Below are 22,400 nucleotides of genomic sequence, written 5' to 3'. Positions count from 1 at the left end.
CGGCGAATGGACTCACGTGCAGCCGAGCTGCTTGCAGCGCTCCGTTTTGGAGCCGTTCCCACCGCGGGGGTTGTAATGCGGACGGCAGGCTGGAGAGGTGCAAGGGGGCCTGGGGAACGTGAGCAAGACGCAGCAAACTCTGCTCAGCCTTCCCGAGCTGGTACCTCGCAGGGACCGCTCGCGGGAGGAGGCAGCGCGAGAGAGACATCTCCGAGGACTGGGGGAACTGGAGAGGAGCCAGCACTGGTGATGGCAGGGTGGTGATGTGGGCAAAACTGGAGTTTGCTACCCTGAGGGTAGGGAAGGGCTGAAGAGAGGAGGGTGGAGAGGGATAGCGCAGGCAGAGAAAGCAGAGGAGGGCTGGAGCGACAGCCTGCGCCGCCTGCCGTGGTCCTGGCCCCTCGTAGCAGTGGCCGAGGTGCCCAGAGCTTTCTGCCATCAAATGGCTCCGAGAGTCGGCAGGTCGAGGACTATAAAATGGATTCAGTCCCCTTCTAACAGCTGAGATCCGAGGAAAGATGTGCGGACAACCCCGTCAGTGGTGTCCCTCTTTCTGCAGAGCCGAGGACGGGGCTCCCCGCTCTCCCGAACTCGGCTGCCGTGCACTGGCTGTGTCTGTTGGCAGAGATGTACAGCAACGTCTTGCTCATCGCCGGCTCCCCTCGCTCCCCTCTCGAATCCCCAAATACGTCTAGTTTATCACTCCAGCACCAGTGGCGTTCCCACGAGGGAGCAAGCACCATCGTTCGCTAACGGAGACGTGTCAGAGCGATTCTTTCGCTCCCCCTTCGCTCCAGCTACGCTGAGCACACCAGCTGGCTGGAAGGGAGAGGGACCAGGGGAGATCAGCCCCGTGGGGAGCGTATCGTCCCCACGGCATTGACCTGCCACTCCTGGGGAGGATGGGCGACGGGGATAGAGTCAATTCTCCATGATCCGCAGCACAGGGAAGGCAGCCGGGGCTCACGGGGAGCTGGCAGGAAGATGGAGGAGCTGAAGGGATGCAGCAGAGTTTGCACTACGTTTACTAAATGCGCCTGAAACATGAGGCCAAACCATCTATTTATGGTCTGGCTGATGTGCGAAATTTTGACCACGGTGACCGGTGCTAGAGAGAGACCAGACGCCCTTAGAAAGGCCGCCAGCGCAAACCCTCTGCTTGCCGCATTCCTCCTACAGCGGTGCGAGAGGCCGCGACAGCCGTACAGGAGCAGCACCGCTGCGCGCGAAAGCGTGGTGCGGAAGCACGAGGATGCCGGCGCCAGCAGAAGGAAACTGCGCTCGGAGAACAGCTCTCAGCTGTTTCGCAGGAGCCTAAGCCTGTGTGCGTGTCCTGCCCCGAAACATCACTGCTTATTCCCAAATACCTGCAAAAGACCGTACCTGGCCTCTGCGTTAAGCAGATACTTGAAGGCAGGAGAGGATGATCTGTGTAAGGGGGTATGTGGGTGGAATGAGGTAGCCGTAAAACCACCACCAACAACATGAATCTTGCTAATTTAACTAAGCCCCTATATTTAGTCACTGATCCATAAGGGCTTGATTAGAGATTGGCTAGGAAGACATTTGTTTTAAATTATATGCAGGGAAAATCTCGTGCTTCTGAGAAGGCTCTGCTATGTATCACTCCCAGGTGTTCAAACACCATGAATCAGATCCCTTAATATTCTTGTGTTTGGCTTAAAATAAAAAGAAAATAAAACCAGCTCCTTTCCGTTTGTGTTCTGCTCTTCCAGCCTCTGAGGTGCCTCGGGTAGCTTCTCCAGGCGGTTCTCTGCAACCCCCATGGCCCAAAGCTGCCAGAAAGGCGAAAGGGGCAGAGCAGGGGGGATGCAGCCGGGGGACGTCGCATCCTCGCCCTCCTCCCCAGCTCGGCGATTCCCCCCATCCCACTGACGCTAAATGCAACTTCACCAGGCCTGAGCTTGTTCTGTCCTTAAGGCATCTGCGGTATTTCGGACACATGCCTGTTCCTCCCACCCTGCAGTTGCCGTGACCCATCTAAGGGGCTGGGGAGGGGGCTGCAGCCCCGGCCGGCAGCAGCTCCCACGGCTGCTGCTTGGCCCCAGGTGGGCGAGCGCTTCCCCTCGGCTGCAGCACATCTGCTCAGCCTTGGCTGCGAGCAACGGGCTTCACGCGAGCGATCCAGCAGCCCGGGGGGACCCAAAGTAAAACCGAACCATGGGAACCTCCTTCTGCATCCCCACCAGCTGCAAGCAGGGAAGCAGGGGCTGGGGAAGACCTTTTTAAATTGAGTCCGCTGATCCCTCTTAAATCCAGAGGAAAGCTCCACCAGCATCTAAAACCTGCCTCCTTTCACCTGCAAGGATTGTTCACTACAGGAAAAACAGGTTTAAATAAGCAAAAAGAAAAATAAAAGGGCACTCGAAAGGGAAATAGTTCTGCAAATTGAGACCCAAAGAATCCCGGAGGTATTTGATGCTTGAACGGCTGAATGAGATGCCATTCTGCAAGGCGAAGCATTCAGACTCATTTATTTATTTAAATTGGCATCGAGACGCTGCTCAAATTTGCTGCCTGCAGCTATCCATCAGCTAGGATCCAGTGGGCTGACAAGGGCACCGCAGGCACAGGGGGATGCAGAGCCCTCCTCGCTCAACGCCTTCCACGGGAGGGTTTTCTTCCACCTGAACAGGCACAGCAGTGAGGATAGGCGAAGCAGGGGACCACATACCCCCCAGCACCCCAGAAATGCATCGCCCTCGACTCCAGCCGTGATTTCCCAAGCCAGATGCCATCGCATGGGCAGTGCTGGGGTGACCCGTGGGGTTGGGACCATCCTTCACTCCCCTGGGCTGTGATATTTCTGGTATCACACCGGATAGTGCTAAAACAGCCCAGCAGCAAGGAGAGCAATAATTCGCTGAGTGGTTTGGCCCTCAGCCGACGGTGCGTAAGCACACCAAGGAAACCCAGCTCTGGGGCGCCCGTGAGATGGGGCAGCCTGTGGCAAGTTGCCCCAAATGAATTTGGGAGGAGAAATTAGGAAAAAGCAGGAGTGGCTTGTCAAACCAGTCCCTCCTAAAGATCTTACAGTGCCTGTAACGCCTGTACGTGCCTGGACAAGTTGTCAGCAGACTCTGGGATGGGATGTAGACCCCATGCAGTGATGCGGAGCTGGGGCTGGTGGCCCAAACACGCTGCTGTCTCCCTACAGGGGTGGCACACAACTTGGATAACTGCTTTTCCCCCCCTGTGGCAAGCAGGGATGGAGCACTTTTGGCTCTGGCACGGGACAACAGCCGAGGGAAGGAGTCAATAGCTCTCCTGAGCATCCTCATCTCCCAGGCGCGAGACCCCGCGCCGGGCAGGAGGGCTCCCAACATCAACCTGCAGATGGAAAAGGTGCTGGTTTGGAGGGGTGGGTCCTCCAAATACAGGACCCCCCTCTCGGAGGTACCCACCAGCCCCTCTCCTGCTCCATGACCCAAACACAACTGCTGCAGCTGGTGGGGACAAACGGCTGGCGGGGCAGGAAGCAGCAGGACATGGGAATTAATTGCATGAAGTTTGACAGGTCCACGTAGGACCAGACCACCTCATTTTTGGCCACCAGACTCTTCCTGGCCTTTTGTGGCTCAGGATCTATAAAACAGCCCGTGAGTTACTGCAGCCTGTCAGGACTGACCCGCAAAAAAATCAGGCAGCTAGGAAAGCAAGGAGAATTTTGTTTCCTGTCCCCAGCAGGCCCTGAGCTCCGCTGCATTCAGAGGAGATGTTTGTTGGTTCAAGGTGGAAATAAAGGTGAGCTAAACCCAATCCAGGCTTTGTTTAACCATATTACGCTCCCTGCTCTAGGGCTCTGCTGACATTGTACGTTGTTTTCCAGACTAGCGCCAGACATTTTCTGTGGACACATTCCCAATGGCTTTCCAGACGAAGAGCTGTGATAAAAATCTAACCTGTTATGTCGTAGGGCACTTCCTCTTCACCCTCACATAATCCAGGAATGGGTTTTATTTGGGATATTTACAGCTGCAGAGGAATGGCACCTGGGTAGAACGTCTCACCAAACAAAAAAGGAAAACCCCACAATTAAAATGCAGCTAAAGAAAACATGTGAAACCCGAGATATGGAACAAATCCCAGCTTGAATCATCTGGTTCCAAGACCTGTGTGGAGCCCATTGAGCTTGAGCTAATATCTATTCACAACATGCAAGAAGCAAAGACAAATAGGAATGGCCTGGAGCTAAAGTTACAGGGCGCTGCATCCAGAGACGATACCAGCCCCCTCTTCTGCTCTGACACCCGGTCAGGGCACCGGCCCTGCTCCCCACGTACGTGCCTCTGCGGTGCTGTCACCGCGCTCTCCTCGAACCTCGAAGCCCTTCTCCAGGGAAGGCAGGAACACCACCGACGGGAGCACGCAGCCCTCTGCAAACTCAGGAGCTTTTCGGCAGCTAGACCTCGGGCTTGGAAAGCGCCTCGGCGTACTCCCGGCCCCGCGGCAGCCCGGCGGTGCCGGTGCGTGTCACGCACGGAGGGCCGGCGGATGCACGGAGTGCTTTCTGCTGTCCCGATCCCCCAGCTCATCCCCACCAGGGAGCCGGCCAGGGACCCAGCAGCCCTTGGCCAGTTCCCTCCCACGGGAACTAACTGGAGGGGTAATGCGCAGCACCCTCTTAGGTGTTGCTCCCACGGAGGTGCCCCCAAGCATGCCATTTAATTCTGGCATCGCATCCAGGGCGGCGAGGTGGAACGAGCCCTGTGGAGCACGCACACCTACCGAAGCCTCCTTTGCAATCCTAACTGACCCGCAGAACTCGATCCGTTCGGATCTGCACCCCGAAAAAAGCCATCAGTTCATCCTTCTCCCATGGCTGGGACGGCACAGCTCATGGCTGCCCGCCCCACGCGAAGCCCTGCCGGCACCGGCACAGGCAACGCGAGCTGAAATGGTCACGGTTAACCTGAGTCACTTGAGCAAAATGGGTTATGGAAAGGCCAAGCCAGTAATTTTGAAAGTGCCCCGGAGAAGGCTGAGTCTGCTGGTGAGGAGGCAGGTGGTGACAGCTAGTTGGGTTCGGTTACCTTTTAACGCCGCTCAGCTGCGGGCAGCTCAGATGCGATCAGACCTTTAGGTGTCATTTCCTTTCCACGTCTCGTTTTGCTTTCAGGGTGTTTACCTAATTTTGCATTTCTGGGCCATTGGGAATCTGTCCCGGCTTGGAAGATGAGTAAATCTCCGTCGAGGGCTCTGTGCCCGCTCACAGCTCCCCGGTGAGCCCCCACGCAGGCACGGACCGTGGGTCTTCGCCAGAGCATGCCGGGCCGGGCAGAGCGAGCAGCTCGCTGCAGCGTAACCGCGTTAGCCCTGCAATAAGCTGTCACCCCGAGCAGGGTTTAACAGTTCAGTTAGATTAATGAGCCTGGGAGATCCGATCCGGTTCACGCCCCAGCCGTGCGGTTCAGTCACTGCAGCCAGGTTGAGCATCACGGTTAAGCCGATGCAGCCAAATTTTGCCAAATAAGAGGCTGAGGGGTCAGGGCAGTTGTGCCCAAGGGTGATCGCGCTGGCCTTCCCGCCTGCGCCCGTCCCCCCTCCCAAAACGGTCTCAGTGGTTCTCTCTGGGATGCTTTGATAAGCCTCTATCTCACAGGTACTTCAGAAAACAGCAATAAAACAAGATGAGAGCTGAGAGGACAGGCACAGGAGGGGAGAGCAAATGGCGCACGTGTTGTAGTTGCCGGCTGCCACACGTAGACGACAGCCCCCTCCTCGGGGTCCCCTTCGAAGGGACAGGCAGCTGTTGTCCTCCTGGGATGTCCCTCTGCTCCACGTCCCCGTCTTCTCCGGGGTGGAGGAGCCATGCGTGAGCCAATATGACCCAGGGGCAAGCAGGGATGAGGCAAGCAGCTCTGCAGCCCGGAGTGGGACAGGCTGAGGTCTCCCTTCTTGTCCTGACCGCTGCCCCAGCCCAGCCGCGGGGCACGGGGCTGCCCTGGCTGCTCACTACTTGCAGGGGATGTTTTTCAGGTGCTGTAAACACTTGCCGCTACCTGCTTCCACCTCCCCTCTGCCAGCAGTGAGGGAGCCGTACCTTCGAGACAGCCCTGTCCAACATTGATAACTCCTCTCTGCAATGTTATCAAAGGCCTTATCAACGCATGCACCTGGCACCGGTTGCAATGAAATTGGTTTCAAGCCTGTTTTCTTTACAATCCCCTGGCTGGACATGCTTGTATCAGTCACAGGGGCTGGGGAAATCGATCCAGCCCCAGTCGAAGCGTGTTCACTCAGCAGCATTTTAACTCATTTGGCTGCAAATCCCACCGTGCCTTTGCCTGTGTCGGAGGTTGGATGAGGGAAGGCAGGGGCGGCAGCGCCCGCTGTGCTCCCAGGGGAGGCTGGCTGCCACAAAAACCAGCCTCTCCTTGCACGGGGCTGTGCTCACGGGGGGCTACAGTGCCCCCGGCCCTGCCCTCATCCCCTCCCCAAATCCACTCGCCATGTCTCTGTGTGGCTGGGTGATTTAAAGTCCAGCCTGTGGCTTTTCGATAGATATAATCTCGACAAGACAAGGAAAGATGCCGGAAAAGATGACGAATCGAGGGAGCCTTAGATCAGCAGCGAGGGCTAAGAGGGGAGGGCAAGGGAAAGCAGAAGGGATAGCTGGACTGGCACCTCACCTGAGACCACCGAGGCAAGGATGTGGTTTCAGGGAGGCTGTGGTGGGAACCACACCATGGGGAATATTTCGAAGCAAACTCTGGAAAACACCACCCCAGGAGCAATTCTGCAAGTGGATGGGGACAGCTGTGGTTTAATGCGGCTCGCCCCCCTTTGACTCGTGGGAGGAAAAGTCACAATTCAGAGGCGTTGGGGCCATCCCCACGCAACAGGCAGCCAGAGAAAATCCACCGGCTGAGGTGAGCCCACCTGGTCCTGGCCAACAGCCCCAACTCCCGCAGAAAATGCCCAGGATCCCTTCCTGGGTGCCCCAAGGCAAATCCCTCCCACTCTCTGTGCTGCTGGCAAGCTCTTTAAGCCTCTACAGCATGCACCGAAGAGTTAAGCGCTGCTTCGCCACAGCGAGCTTCCTGCGGTTGCTCGCAGCACTTCGTGCCATCCACCCCTTCACCACTTTCTCACCCGCTCGCTGCCCCAGCGACTCTCCGCACGCCTCTGACCGCAGGCTGAGAGAGCACGCCGCTCGCCAAACGCCTTTGCGGCTAAACGGCCGAGCTGCAGGTACGCACGGGAGTTTTGCTACGACTCGGGCTTCGCGTAACGGGGAGGATGTGGGCTCTGGGATTTGGCCACGTCCAGTCCAACAGCACCTTCCTGCATTTCCCCAGGTTTCCTCCTTCAGCCCCAGAAGTTACCGACTGCATTAAACACTGAGACCAGCCCCCGGCCCCGGCTCAGAGCCCCGGAGCTCAGACCCGCACGGCACTGGGGCTTTTCCTCCTCTTGTGGGTGCTGGACGTGGCCAGCATCAGCAGCACCGGGGGTCACCCCAGAAGCTGATGGAGGGTGAAGATTCATCTGGAGTGAAGGGAAACAACAAAATGAAACCCCTCCAGACTGCGGCCACCAGACAAAAACACGCCAGCGTGCCATTTTCCTTCCCTGCCATGCTGGTAAAGTGACTTTAAGCCATATCGCGGTACACGAAAGCACATGGCTGCTGCTGCTGCACTGGATGGGCCTTTGAAAGAAGGTGTTTCTCAACATATCCTTGTTTTGGCTGTGATTATTGCCTGGGACACCGCTGGGAGGGAACGACGTGCCTGGAGACACCGCATCCAGTGTGTAATGTGACATGGAGATGCTGAAACTCGGGGCTGGAAGAGGCCCTGGGGTGAGGATTGAGGCCAGCAAGGCTGGGGAGAGCACACGCTGGTCTTGTCTTCCCCCTCAGCATCCCCGTAGGACCAGGGCTTCCTTCTCTGATGTGTAGGCACAGCTCCACTTTAGGGGATTTGGAAACTATACCCAAGTGGCAAATGAGAACCCCGTCTCTGCTGCATCGTGCTTTCCCCGCGGTACTCCTCAGCCTTCCCTCGGGAGCTCGCAGCGGGCCAGGACCGCAGCAAGGTGAGATGCGAGGGGCACACGCGATGGGGAGGCAGCAGGCTCAGCGGAGCGGTGGGGTGGGTCGGTTTGACCTGAGCCTGGTTAAGTGGGGAGAAATACGGTGTAGTAGGTGTCTGCAACACCGCGAATCGGGGTCCGGAGAGGGGTGCCGGGTGATAGCTGAGGGGTACTGCATGTGTGTGAGGAGGAGAGGGAAGCATGGTTCACTTTTCTCCAGGCTTTTTTTCCCCTCGTGTTGTGATAATTATGTTTGCAAGACCAAATTAACACTCTCAAGTGTGAAGAGCAAAACTCAGCCCTGGGAAGGAAGGAGCAAACTGCCTCCCTCCAGGAGGACACCTGCTTCTCCTTGGCCGCAGCAACAGCTCTGTGCACCCCCAAAGGTGCTGCACCCAAATCTGTGCATCCAGCATCTTCCCAGAATCCTTCCACCCCCTGTCGTCGCATCACTCATAGAGATGCTTTCCTTTTGACTTCTCCTTTATCTTTGTTTTGGCCAGTTCTGCACTCTGAAAAAAAAAAAAAATCCTCTGGTTTATTTGGTTTCCAAGGCCGAATGGTGATGACTGGTTGGCTCGTGTGTCCATCACTGGGAGAGCTGGCAGGTACTGACCCCCCTGCAATCTGGAGGCTGCAGGCTAACCTGAGCTCAAGCAGTGACAAGAGCTGGAGAAACGAAGGCAGGGATGTTCTCCTTTTCTGTTTGCCGTTGCTCCTGAGGGGAAGATACTAGAAAATTCCCAGCCAGGCAGCATTTCTTCCGGAAGAAGGGGTTTGCTGTCACACTCAGAACAGGTGATTCAGAATAAGAGCACCAGTGACACTAGGACTCTTAGTGCCCTCCACTGCTTATATGCAATTGCTGTTAGAGACCTCTTCTGCCTTGCTGCAGAAATGCCTCTGAAGCCACTTCTGCATGTGCTTTGTCTTGACTGTACGGTGGCTTTTTAAATCAGATTTATATAGAAACATACCCTGTTGCTGCCAGGCCAAATTTTTGCTCGACTTTTCCTTCACCCTTCTTCCAACAAGCCACCAATGACTTGCTATTATTTATATTTCAGTTGTTCTTAGAGGAAGTGATGGCATTTCCCATACATCGAGTGGTCTAAAAACATACAGCAAAACAGAGCCCCACGCTAAAGCGCTTGCAGGCTGGAGAGGCACGGCGTTAGCAGGTACAAGTGGCATGACCTGGACCAGGCAGGACGCTGGTGGCAGCTGACACCCTCACCTCCATGTCCATCACCTAAGGCAAACGTGCCACGGCTGCCGCCCTCCTTTGCCCCCCCAGCTGCGGAAAGATCAGATTTTTCTTGCTGCCCAGAATTGCTCTGTAGTGGGACATGAGGCTGAAACTCGATCACTTTGCCTTTAAGATCGCAAACTGAAAAAAAGCCAAATGCATTTCAGCAAATAATCCAAGGAGCACGGCTGCCAGAAACCCCTAAGTGAGAGCAAACAGTCCTTATCTCGCAAAGTTTTATGTTACTTAACACCAGTGCAAGTTTAAAGGCATTTGTTTGTTTCTGTTACACACAAGCCATCTTTTCTGGGCAGATCCTGTTATTAGGGTTAGTCCCGGAGTATTTGTACCAGCACTTGTTCATCTTCCCACTTGCTCCACTACAGCCTGATTGCTGGAAATGGCGATTGCCAGTGACTGCAATTTTTTTCACATCTGAGGCCTCAGAGTGCTCAAGGAGGAGATACATATCATTGTCTTACGCCGTTTGCATTGTGACCAAGGATAGAAATGTCACTTTGTTGTTTTCCTCCCTGCCACCAGCAGTGCAAAATGAACAAGGGCATTGGATTTCAAGTCTCGTTGGCTCAAAGGAGGACTTTGTTTGCAGAGTCTAGCTCGAAAGGGCGTTAAAAGGACTGTAATTCCAACGGGGGGGGGGGGGAAAGGTGACCTTTTGGTGATCTTCTGGGGAAAGGGCGACAGTGAAAGTTTGGCTCTGCGACCATTAACTTGGCTCTCTAACTCAGTGTAGAGAAGTTAACCAAATGTCAAATGACTTGCACGCAGAGTTACCAAGAATCACTTATCAGCACAGCCATATGGTGAAAAAAATGATCGCATAATAGCGACCGAGCGGGAAGTGTTTATAGCTCCTCTTGGGAAAGGGACTGGCAGAGTTACTTCTTTCTGTAGCAGCAAACCCTTAGGCAGAGCCCCTCGGATGTGAACCGGGTTCACTCAGAAATGACAGAGAAGAGCCTTTCCACCCCCTGCCTTTGGCTGGCAGGTCGGAGCTACCTGGCGCCGCTGGTGTTGGTAAAGCCCAGCGCACGCCTGACACCCTTCCCGGAGGCTCTTGCCCACGCCACCCACTTTTGGCGCTGCCCAAGAGAAAGAAAATAGAGCCATGTCACAGATCCTGGTCACCAAAACCTACAAAAACCACACAGGACAGTGTTTTCCTTCAAAGCCTCGCACTCGGCAAGGCAGCAGCATGGGGTGGGGAGGTGCAAATCGTCGTGGAGCTAAGCGTATGACCAAGGAGTCCACCTTGGCTTCAGCTGCAAACACAGAAGTGTCTCGGTTAGCAAACAAGCTGAGCCGAGGGCTCGGTTGCGACTGGGCGGTGTTTTATCTCTCTTCTTCCATCAGAATTCATTTGCATGCAGAGGTTTAGATTTTTAGACCATTTAAGGTTAACTCCTTGCAATATGTTAATCGGCTGCTTTCCCGGAGGAGCAGCCGGCGGGGGGTTAGGGAGCAAGGAGAACAGAAGTTGCTCTGCCAGCGGCGGGATGAACGGTCTCTGCCACATTCGTGCCTGGTGTTGCTGCACGCCCAGGACATCCCTGCAGCGTGCTCAGCTCCTTCCCAGCCTCGCCAACACTGCACATGGTGCCCGGAGCTCAATCCCTCTCTCCTGCCCCCGAGAGGGGCAGGCAGCATCACACGGCATGCCGGGAGCGGTGTCCGGCCGCCCCGCAGCCTGCAGGCACGCAGGAGCAGGCTCTGCTTTCTCCCTCTCTTCCCTCCCCTATGTCTTCTCATCATGGAGCTCATCCGAGTTGCTTTGCTGTAAGATCCCTTCCTTGCTGCCAGGTTCGGTTGAAATTGGCCAGTGGATTCAAACTGTATCGTGGGTGGCTGATAGGCAGATAGACAACATGATTGCGAGAACTTCATTTCTGTAAGAAATCAGGCTAAAAATGACTCCTTATCCCAAGGGAGCTTGTCCAGCATGTCTCAGACTGAAGTATGCAAAGCAAAGAGAAAACACTACGCAGACAGCAATGGTTAGGGTCCTAATTTGAGATCCACTGTCAAATTTCTCCCCTACCACAGCCTCTCTGTTTGGCCTCCAGCAAATCACATAATTTTTCTAATCCTCTGTTCCTTTTACGTAAAACAGAGCCAAAGGTTTGGGGTTTTTACCTTTGGAGAGGGTATGATGGCTAAGTAAATTAGAAATCATCAGATGTTTGGATACTACATCTAAGCCTACAGCTTCAGTCTAGTGCCATCAAAGCACATAATACCATTAAAAAAAATTAGAAAAAAAAGACTTCTGCTGTCTGAGCCCGCAAACCCAGAACCACACGGGTTTGGAAACAAGGTCCCACTCGGGAGGAGGTACAGATACAGCTGCACTGGGGTGAAGGAGGTACCAGCATGCTATTGCACTAGCACATGCTGAAACAACAGCCTTCTGCATCATTCTGCTCCTGGGTTAGCCTGGGGAAGAAGAGCAAAACCTTGTTTTTCCTCACACAAAGATTGAAAGGTGAAGCTAAAATCCCCCCCCCCTCCCCAAATCTTTGCAGGGTGTAACAGAGGGGCAAACCACCTCCAGGGAGGCTGCGGGAGCCTGTCTCTAGTTAGGAGTACTCAGCATGGCAAACACTGTTTGTCACAGGACAGGGGAGCTGTGGTATTGCAGCTGCCTCTCCGTGCGCAGGGATGTTATTCTGCCTCTAGATTTGTGGTCTGATGTTCCTGAACATTTGCAATCTCTGGATGAGCCCGTAAGCCTTTAGTTTTATCACATTAACATGGAAAAGTGTTGGCTGTCTTCAAACCGCTGCGGGGATAATATTTGAAGCAAAGGGATAATGTTTTGCGAGCGAAGAAGGTCCAAAATAGCGATGTTTTCTTCCCATTAGCGCCAACCACCCCTTCTGTGAAGGGTGTTCGCTGGCTGGGGGAAATGAATTGGTGGTTGCTGCCCATCCCTAGTAGGATTTATACTCCCAGAGCTGAAATCACCCACACAAGCAAGGCTAATGCTGTCACTTGCCAGCCCTCTCAAAAAAAAAGTGGTCATGGACTCAAGGCAAATTGAATCAGGGCTCCCAAATTCCCCCTGGGGATGCAGGAGCTGAGGGCTCCCTTCAAGCCCAGTTTTCTGCCGGGGACCCACGACTGTCCTGGTGAGCATCATCCTGTGGGTGAGCGATTTCATCCCGGACCCACAAAGGTGGGGATGTTGTTGTCTTGCCAGCGTGTTCCCACCGATACGCTATTGCTGTCATCGAGATGGAGCCTTTTGGCGTCCTCAAGGACTCGTGCTGGCACGGTATTGTGTTCTGCCACAAAATGACCTCCCTCATATGGTGAGAACTTCACTTGCAGTATCATTGTCTTCCTCGTCCATCCTCATTCCTTTCCCTTGGCACCTCTGCTTTACTCTGGAGGCACTTCTGAATCCAGCTGATCGCTGGGCTGTCTTTAGTCATCCTTCTAGCTGAGTTTGCAGCGGGGAAAATTCCCCTTCGCTTATGCTGTCTCTTTGCCTGAGCTCTGATACGGTCTCCATCTTGGCCTTAAAACTCAAAATTAGGACGGCCCTTTCCCAAGGAAGCCCTCTCTGGTGCCAGCTAGGTAAGATGAGGAGAACAGGCAGAAGATCAGTTCATAGGGCAGACTCTTGGGCATCCCCACTGGGTTGCCGCAAGCGCTGCTCAGAACAGGTAGCGGCAGTTGAACAGAGCCGCTTCTCCCCTTCTTCCCAGCAAGCCGCCCAGCTCGCCCATCTGATAAGTGGCAGGTTGCAGGGGCGTTGGCATGGAAGCTTTGTTTTTAATGCGCTGTTTTTCCAGATTCCCATCCAATTGTGAGGAAGGGTGTACTCTGGTTCTGCTTCCTTTTGACCTCTTGTTAGCTCTTGGCTGCGAGGAGTGAGGTCCCACGCTTGCTTTTTGGCACGTTTGTACCAATGCCTCTCTGGCGGGGGGTGTGCGTGTGTGTGTTTTGGTTTGGCTTGGCTTTGTTTTCCTCTCCAAAGATGGGCCTGATGAGGAAGAAGGCAGGGAAAAGTTGAATTCGGAAAAAAAAGGCAGCTTTTGCGGTTGGGGCGCAGGATGGAGAGTCAGCAGACGCAGGTTCTATTTCTGGTACCGCAGCAAAACTTCCTGGGTGTCAGCGGGCAAAAGCAGCTCGCCCATCTCTCCACCTCGCTTCGCCTCCCTCCCTCCCGCCAAACCATCGAACAGCTCCTGCCCTCCCTCGCCCACCGGCTCTGCCTCGACCCCGCAGCATCCTTGGAGGGGGGGGGGGGGGCACCGCCTGGCCCCGCACTCGCTAACCGCAGCCCGCTCAATAAACCCCCTCGGCCTTCCCACGGACCGCCGGGGCAGCCCCCCCCCCTCCGCCAAGGCGCTCCTTTGGGCGGGGGGCGGCCGTGCCGTGCCCCCCCCCCCCCCCCGGGGAAGGGAAGAGGAGGGGGGCGGCAGCGGCGGCGGCCCGGGGGGGGGGCGGTCGGGCGCGCCGGGGGAGGAGACAGGCGGGGAGGGCGGCACAAAAGGGGCTGCTGCAGCCCTGCCCGCCGCTGCCGGCGGGGCTCGGCTCCGCACCGCATCGCATCCTTTCCCGTGGCCGGGAGGAGGTGCCGGGCCGCTCCGCGGAGGAGGAGGAGGAAGGCGGCGGGGGGGGGGGGGGCGGCGGCGGCTGCGGGCTCCGGCCTCGCCTCGCCTCGCCTCGCCGCGGCCGGCTCCGAGCCATGCCGGGGGGCGGCGGGCGGGCCGGGGGCGAGCGGCAGCCTCGCCCCGCCGGGGGCCCGGCGGGCACCGACGCTGCGCCGGCCGGGGGTGAGTGAGTGAGGGAGCGGGGGGGGGGGGGGCGGGGGGGCTGGGGGGGGGGGAAGCTTACAGCCGCCGTCCCCGGTGGAGCTGCCCCGGGGGTGGCGGGACCCCCCCCCCCCCTTCTTCCCCAAATTCCCCCCTTCCCCGGTCCGTGTCCCCCCCCCCCCCCCCCTCCGCCGCTGCCGCCACCTGCAAGTTGTGGCTGGGCCCGGGGGTGCGGCGTCATCCCCTGCGGGCACAGCCGGAGAGGCTTCCCCCACCTTCCCGCTCCTTATTTATTTATATTAGTGTTATTTTTTTTTTTTATTCTCTTCCCCCCTACGCGCCCCCCCCCCCCCCCCCCTTTAATCCCGGCATCCCCTGCTAGGGAGCATCGGCGGTGGGGAGGAGGGAGGCCGATGCTGCCAGCCCCCTGCCCGCAGATGGGGGCTGGCCGGGGGCTGGAGGCACCCTCCGGCCGGGGCACTGCAGCGAAGGCCCATCTGCTGCCCATCCTCGGCTTGCGAGGAGGGCACGGGCTGGGGATGCGTGCCAAGCCTGCAGCAAGCGAGAAGGAGTAACAGGAGTGCGTGCGTGGGAGGGAAAACATACATACAAATAGATGTGTATGATCATCATCAAACATCCCCTCTCCCCCCTGCTCCGTTCTCCGTGTCAGATGGCTACGATCCCCCTCGTTGGGGGCTGGCCGCAAAGGGATGCGGGCACCCAAGTTCTCCCCGCTCGTGCGGGGCTGTCGGGTCGTTCGTGGGTTGGAAATAGCTGTATGTCCTGCTGGAGCGGCACAGGCTGGCGTAGCTCTGTCCTTGTGAGAGTTTTGCTCCCTGGGTGAAGCGTGACAAGGGTGATGGGGAACACGGCGTCTGCTGCAGCTCTAGGCTTCCTCAGGCGGCTCAGCAAGGGAGGGAGTGCGGAGCGGGATGGAGAGAGGCTCCTCTTGGCGCCTCAGCCTGTGGTTTTCCTGCGGGGATTTCCACAGGCTGTGTTTCTGTAAGCGGTGCCGGCTTCTCGGAGCCAAAGCTGGGGTCTTGCACCGCTCCCTTCCACCCCAGGGCAGAGCTTGGGTCAGGAGAGAGCCTGCCCTGTCTCCAGCACGTGGCGTGGGTGCTGAGCACCTCCCCTCCCAGAGAATGGCCCTCCAGTTAACTCCAAATCCCTCCCCTTGAGTGGGAAGTTCAAGCCCATGAAAACACTCAGTGGCACCACTGCTAACAAATGTGACTTGAGTCACCAGAAACACCCAGCCCTGCGCAAGCTGAATTTCAAATTCCCACCTACTCCTGCCCCTGTCTCCCCCACCCCAGCAGGATGTGAGTCAGCAGGAACTTTTCAGGCCCCCTCCCCAAAGGGTGGCTCTCATGCTCTGTAGATTCCCACCTGCTGGAGTGCTCTTTGAGTCCAGCTGGAGCCCGTGATTTAGGAATTACTTGTAAGTCCCTGTTGCTGAAGCCTGGTTGTTGCCAGCTCCTCTGAGAAGAGCTGAAATCAGGTAGAACCTGCCATTGCCTGACCCTCAGACAGCAGAGAGCCATCTCGGAGGGGAGAGAAAACCAGTGGGCTCCCCACCCTCCAGCACACCTCCAGTTTCCAAAGCCCCCTTAAACACAGCTGTAGTATCTCTACTGGTTTTTCAGCCTCAGTGGTAGTACCAGGAACACATCCTCCGAGCTGGGGTGGGACAAGAGCAGTCCTTTGAGCTACTCCTGGGGAGCTTCCAGCCTCCCTGTAGCATTATAAAGCAAGCTTTGAATGAAAGCCATTGCGAACTGCAGAAGAGGAGTGAAGCTGCGACTCTGCCACTGCGTGTCATAAAAGTCCCTCGAAGATTTATAGCTCCTCTACACCCTCAGGTGATTTTGCAGTAGTGCTAAGAAATCCACTGCGAGGTTTAACATTCCCTCTCTGTGAGGACTCTTGGTTATACCTGCAGAGGTTGTTTATTAATGCCCTGGATGTGGCAATTATATCCTTAGGAGAGGGGAGGGATTCTGGCTAGCTGCAGGTGGGTTTTCTTGCCCTGTTCCTAATGCGGTGGCCCAGCTGCTGCCTTTTGTGCTGGCACACCTTTGGTCCGAGGTGCTGCTGAGGCTTATCTCCATCAGAGGTGCCCAGGACGTGGGGGACTGCTTCCAAGCTGGGTTCAGGGCCTGAGCTGCTACCTGCCTCCTTCCCTCCCTGCAAATGCTGGTAAGACTGGAAGAAGAAAGAGTTGCCTGTGTGGCGCACAGGGGTTGCCTTAGCAAGGAGGTCAAGAGAAGGAGGTGGAAAATTGTGTATTTGCACAGATGTTAGCTTCAGGGGATGCTCGTGACTGTAAACATTTGTCTAGAGTACCTCTGCCCAATGTGAGACGGGGATAGCTGGTCTGGGGGGATGCTGGGGCTGCTCTGTGGTTGCAGAGCCTGCTTAACCTAGGCCAGGTGCAAGGCAGCGAGCACAGATACACTCAGTGTGTTTGCCTGAGGAGCATACCTGTGAAGTTTGTGTGCTCATACATTTCCCATCTGCCTTGTGTTTACCTTTCTCCTCCTTCTCCCACGCGCAACTGTTTAAGTACAGTGTGACTTTGTGGCCTGCAACATCAGTGTAACGTGCTTATTGCATGTCTTTAAGGGATGCTTGTTTGACAAATGTGGGTGGGGGTTTGCTGGGTGCATGTAGCAATGCACGCAGGTCCTGCCGGCTGCTCTCACCATGGAACACATGCACTTTTGTAGAGTTTATAACTGCAATAAATGTGGTATGTATAGGCAGTCATGGGTACAGCAGTTGTTCAGGACAGTCCGTGTAGATGTTATTGTGCACATTCAGTGCGTGAAGGACACCTTGGGACACGTAAGTTTCTCTCTCTGTCGCTCCCTTGCTTTGACCTGTCAGCAAGCAGAGATAAACTCTGTCCCATGGCAAGGTTCATAGCTGAGTTTTCAGCTTGCTGTCTGAGCTTCCTCCGGTCTTGAGAATAGAATCTTTAAGGCACACCTGCTATCACAACTTGATGTCTTCCCCCACTTCCTTCTTCTGTCTTTATGATCCAGGGCAGGGGGGAATTTGGTGATGGATAGATGGGGCAAGCTGGGCCAGCATTCATTCCTAAAGGCTGATTAGGTTTTAGGTGGGGTTAGTTGCTCTAAAATGAGCCCTTTGTACATTGTTGGAATCTGTGACCCAATCAGTGGGATGTAGCTGGAGGAGGTGGTGCTAACGAAGGCTGGTACAGCTGACAATAACTCTGGCAGAGAGGAAGGCGGAGGGGGTACTGGCTGGTACAAGGGCCATCTTCACATCTTTAGGTCGGTGTAAGGTGCCTCAAAGGGCTGGTTCATGTTATCAGCCCTGACTGTAGAAGTAGAAGAGTGTGGCTAGTTGTCCCCACCTGCTTTTCCCTACTGTCACTATCAGTTCTGCAACAAAAGGTCAGGCTGCATTGCATTTGTCCTGATGACAGGACGGCACCTTGTGGTATACAACAAAGCGTTGCAGTGGGATCTGAAATTTGGGGAGGGTAGGCACATGGGGCAGTGCAATGCAAGGGGACATAGGGGTATGTCTGAGGAATGCCTGCTGTTCCCCATCCTGGACGTTCTTGGAAAGGTGGTGACATATCTGCGGTGCACACGTGGACTGTGCTGTCAGGTCAGTGCTGCAGGCAGAGCTTGCGTGGAGGGGGCAAGCCTGGGATCGTGGGCAGCTGCGGGTCACGTTTGGGGTGCTTTGATGGAGTTAGGCGAGCACATTGCTGGGACTGGGCTGTGTGGATCAGGGCTGTGCCACAGGAGCAATGCTGTGTGGGGTGCCAGGACCAGCTGCTTGTCCCAGGGGCCAGGGCAGAGTCATAATCACTGAGCTGCTGAGTTCCCCCTTCTGCTGGAGGAGATGGGAAGAGATGCCGTGTGCTGGAGCAGCGGTGGAGGGTGCACAAGAGCACTCCATGCCTGCATCCCTGCGAAATGGACTCTGGCTGCAGCTTTCAGGAAGGCAGAAACACGATTTCTTCACCTTCCTTTTCTGACTTTTGTGCTCCCTGCAGTGCAAAACCTTTACTTCCCTCAAGCTCCTCCTGAAGCACAACAGGTACCTCCTGCTCTTCAAACCTCTGAACACCTGGAACAGGGCGGGTGTATTTTTGTGCTCAGAAACTTGCCTGGTAGAGCTGATGGGTGAAAGGGAGTGCAGCACTGCACTCCGAGCTTTCATCAGGCAGGCTGAGGGAAGAAGCAGCAGGAAGGGAACTGGCTGCCTTACAAAAAGCGAGGGTTTGTTCTTGAGCTGTGATTTAGGAAGTGATTATTCCCTGCTTTAGGATAGCAAAACTTACCTGAGCTGCTTGCTGTGGGGGCCTTGGCCTTTCATACTGAGACCCCCCCCCCGCCCCGGTTAAATACACAGCTTGATGAGCTCAGTTAACGTTCCCTGTTTCCCCAGCTAGGGGACTGCCTAGGCCTGTGTCTAAATAGGCTTTTTTTTTTTCCAAAAATCTTCCATGGTTGTGGGGTATGACCAAACTGAGCTCTGCCATCAGTCTTTTTCAGCCTGTAATGCACAAGCTGCAAGCAGCATGAGAGGTGGATGTGGCTGTCCAGAGGGAGAGAGGAGGCCATGGGGGCAACTCCTCTTTCTGAGGATCATCTGTGTCTTGCATTTTATGACAAAGTTTCTCTCCAAGGGCCTTGAAACAACCCATTAAGCTTCTTTTAATTAGGCAAGCCCCTCACCTGGAGTAGAAAAGTGTCTCTCCCATTTCCCACCCAGGGAAACTGAGGCATGGAGCAAGGCTGCAGTGTGCCCAGTGGCACACGCAGGGGGTCAGCAGGAGAGCAGCAACTGAAACACAACACTTCCCATACTTGCTTTGCTGCCGGCAGCCTTGGAAATCTCGGAGAATGGCCAGGTGTGGGTGCTGAGCCAGGGGTTATCGATAACTTTATAGTCGCTGCTTGGATGCTGCTGCCCTTCTCGCCACAGATATCTCCTCCTCCTTGATCTGCTGCCTAATCTATAATCCCAGCTCCCTGCTGCCTTTCCCTTGGACTGCTGTTTCCCCTTCGGTGTGTAAATCCTTACAGGTTGGGCCAGGGTTAGCGAGTAGAATCAAACTCTGCCATCTCTTTAAGGCTTTGGGGTAATTTTTATCTCAGGATATTGCTACATGTGTCTTGCATGATACTGAAGCTGCAGCAAGCAGATTTGAAGCATACCGAAAGACTAATGCAAATTAGACCTGCTGCATAACGGCTTCAGCAACTGTGAAACCTGTGATCTAAACGCAGGTATCTGCCACGCTGACTTTATCTGCGTTAGGATCCCCTGTTTTGGCATGCAAATACTGGAACTGAACAGAAAGTGAGAGAGACAGCATGGCAAAGAGACATGAAAGGGAGTCTCTCTCCTAGATGCTCAGCCCTTTAAGAAAGGAGAAGGTAAACTAGAGTCCTGAGATTTTAAGCTGGTTGTGCTGAGGCTGAAGAGAGGGCTATGGTAGCGCTTTCAAGTCCTTCTTCCTCTGGCACGAATGCTTCTAGCTGGGCAGCAGGGAAAAGGAGGAGGACGGAGGCCTGTGCAGACTGAGCGTGTTTGGCACAGACACATCTCGGAGGCTGCGGGAGCCGGGAAAGGTAGGGCTTTGGAAGAAGGGTTTGCTTGCATAGGGGCTGAGAGTGGATGGTGCTCCTGTTTTTGTGGAGCTTGTAGTGCGAGGACCGGCTCTGATGCAGAGCAAAGGACAGGGTAAATCAGGAGAAAGGAGCCCTGGAGTGATCAGCGTGAGCTGCATGCTGTTGTTTAATGACCCCATTGCCGCGGGAAACCTTGGTGGCCCTGATACTCAGGGAGACAACATCTCCCGAAGGCAAAGGAGTGGGGCAGAAAAGCAGACCATGATTCTCTCTGCTTTCAGCTCAGCCTTCCCCGTCCGTTATTTGTGCTAGCAAAACTGTTTCTTCTTTACTGCCTCCAGAGCGTTTTCGGTTCCCTTTTCTTCTTTCCCACCTGCCCCAGCAGTTCTCTCCTCCCCGCCTCGCTGTGCCAGTGCTGTCCAGCTGCAGCTCTCACCAGCTGACCGTGATCGATGGAGGCAAGATGTACCAAGCAGCCTCGCTTGAAGGGGACACGATTTGCTGCTTTTTTCTCCTGGGGCTGTGTGAGGTCTCTGGAGAAGAGGTGGGTTAAAGGAATTGCTGTTTCCCCAACAGCCCTGTGTCCCCAAATACCTCCTGTCGTGCTGCTGTTTGGTGCAGGCTTGGCTTAGCAAGCGGCCGTAGTGCTCTCAGATATGTGCTATTGGCGCAGAGCCTCTGTGGCCTCGAAATCCCTATTTAGCAGCAACTTTTGGAGCAAGGGTTGACCACACCTGCATTCAGCTTGGCCAGGGGGATGACGAGATTGCTTTTGCATAATTTAGCAGTCTCTTGAATTATTTATAGTGCAGTTGTGCTCTGGAACAGAGTCTTCTCGCTTCCGTGAGTGCTGGGGGGGAGGGAAGGGGAGTTTGTCAAGCATCCAGAGTCTACCGCTTAGCGATGAGGAAGTGCTGTGGGTTTCCTTTCTGCCCATGTTTGTTTGCCTATGCCTCTGTGCAGCTGAGCTGCCCTGAAAATCCAGTTCTGGTTTTCACATCACTCAGGTGTGTGGTACTGTGGAGCATCTCCGTGGCTTCGGACTGTGCAAGAGGCTCCTGAGTTTGGAGCCTCATCTTTGCAGTAAAGAGATGGTGTCAAGCTGGAGACAGTGAATCTGGTGCTTGGATTTGGTCCCTGACTCAATTACAGTGCTGGGCTGTGGATCTGGGGCAGGGAACATTGGGACTGCTCTCTAAAATATTCAGATGCTTGAGAGCATTTTTTTTTTTTTTCCGAAGGCCCATCTTGTCCTGCCAAAGTGGTTTTTAGCTTTGGCATGACATGGTCCGTTGGACTTTACAAGAGATCATCAGGACCTGAAGACTTGAAAGATCAGGTGCTTGAGCAGCAAACAGTGCAGCTGAAATTCCCATCATTTCTCAGTGATTAAACCCTGAAGAGCAACCATTTGAGGGCAGAGGGAGACTGGGGCAGTTTTTTACAGGCTGCTGCAGCAGAGGACCATCGTGAAGATGAGCTGGGTGGGCTGAGCACCCACCCCAGCTACGTATGAGCTTAATGCCCTTTTGCCCTCTGCCTCACTGTGGGAGGTTGCTGTACCATGCAGATGGGCTGTCCTGCTCCTGCCCTGCTTGTCCTGGCAACTTTGACGTGACCGTGGCTCCCCCCCTGCATTGCACATCCTTCTCGTTCAACACCAGTTTTCATGGTGTGCTTACACATTAGTTTTGTCTTCCTCCTCTCCTTCCTTTCTGACTCGGCTGTGGCAGCTGACTTCTCAGAAACAGAGTTCAATGTAAATGTTTGTGTTGCTGAAGACCTGAAAGGGGAGAGAAAGGGCTGAGGGTGGAGAGGCAAAGGAACTTGGCCTGTAATCAAGTGATTGTGGCAGTAAACTGCTCTGTCTACTGTTAAGCAGAAATGCTCAGCTTCCCTGTTTTTAATCTGCACAGTGTCAGTTTGTGGCTTTTGCATTTGGGGAAGAGTTGGCCAGACAATCACAGATGTCCCTTGGACAAGCTGTGCTGTCCCACCTGGCCCTGGCCTGGTTCTTGGGTTCTTCAGCCTGAAACAAAACCCCTTCTTTCATCGAATGGTTTTACCTCTTGTCAGGGACGTCGGCAACTGGCTAAAAGCAAAATTCCTCCTTGCCCTTCTCAAGAAGTAAGGCAATCTAAGGGAAGAATGTGAAGACAAATGGTCCCAAAACCTGTGTGATGTCCAGGATGGCATTTGATTTCACTGATGAAGACTGGCTCTCTTCCTCTTTCCCCATAGACCTGCTCCCAGTTCTTTCTGCTTGGTTTAGTCTGGAGATCAGGGTACTGCTTTGCTTAGTGAAAGGGAATGTTTGTACAGAAGAAGTAAACATATTGTTGAGACCCAGGCCTGCTGCAATGCCTGTAAACAAGATCCAGCCGTCTGTGGGAGGCAGAAGAGAGATTTATGTGACCCTGAGTTAAGTGCATTAGGAGGCTTTTGATTTCATTCTGGGAAACTGCCCCTTTTCGTGGCACCATATGCCTGTTACCAGCATAGAGCCGTTACTGAAGATTTGATTTGTGCAGATTTAATCTGAGGGGCTGCGATGCTGCAATCAGAAGGATTACATAAGCAGGGGGTTGTCTGCAAGCCAGAGCCTGAGGTGTTCTGCAGAGCCCCTGAGCCCATGCCCTTTGTCCACCCCAGAGGTGGGAGTCTGGGCTGATTCCCTTC

General features: G+C 54.9%; 1 protein-coding gene across 4 annotated transcripts in view; it reads left to right on the top strand.

Moving 5' to 3' along the window:
• Positions 1 to 7,013: 7,013 nt before the first annotated feature.
• Positions 7,014 to 22,400, top strand: part of MGAT3 (beta-1,4-mannosyl-glycoprotein 4-beta-N-acetylglucosaminyltransferase) — a 30,724-nt gene continuing 15,337 nt past the window's right edge. The window contains exons 1-2 of one of the 4 annotated variants that reach the window (XM_041129509.1): positions 7,014 to 7,215; positions 7,323 to 8,064. Coding sequence is in view for 1 of the 4 variants with exons in the window: in XM_030040440.2 (XP_029896300.2) it covers positions 20,174 to 20,265 (92 nt within the window). In the remaining 3 variants the exon portion in view is untranslated. Of the gene's footprint in view, positions 7,216 to 7,322; positions 8,065 to 13,867; positions 14,116 to 18,588; positions 19,722 to 19,748; positions 20,266 to 22,400 lie in introns of those variants that run through there. The other 3 variants (XM_030040441.2, XM_030040442.2, XM_030040440.2) reach the window with 3 other exon arrangements.

This window comes from Aquila chrysaetos, chromosome 17, assembly GCF_900496995.4.
Source record: "Aquila chrysaetos chrysaetos chromosome 17, bAquChr1.4, whole genome shotgun sequence".
Lineage (NCBI taxonomy): Eukaryota > Metazoa > Chordata > Aves > Accipitriformes > Accipitridae > Aquila > Aquila chrysaetos.
This window is presented reverse-complemented; position numbering and strand designations above follow the sequence as displayed.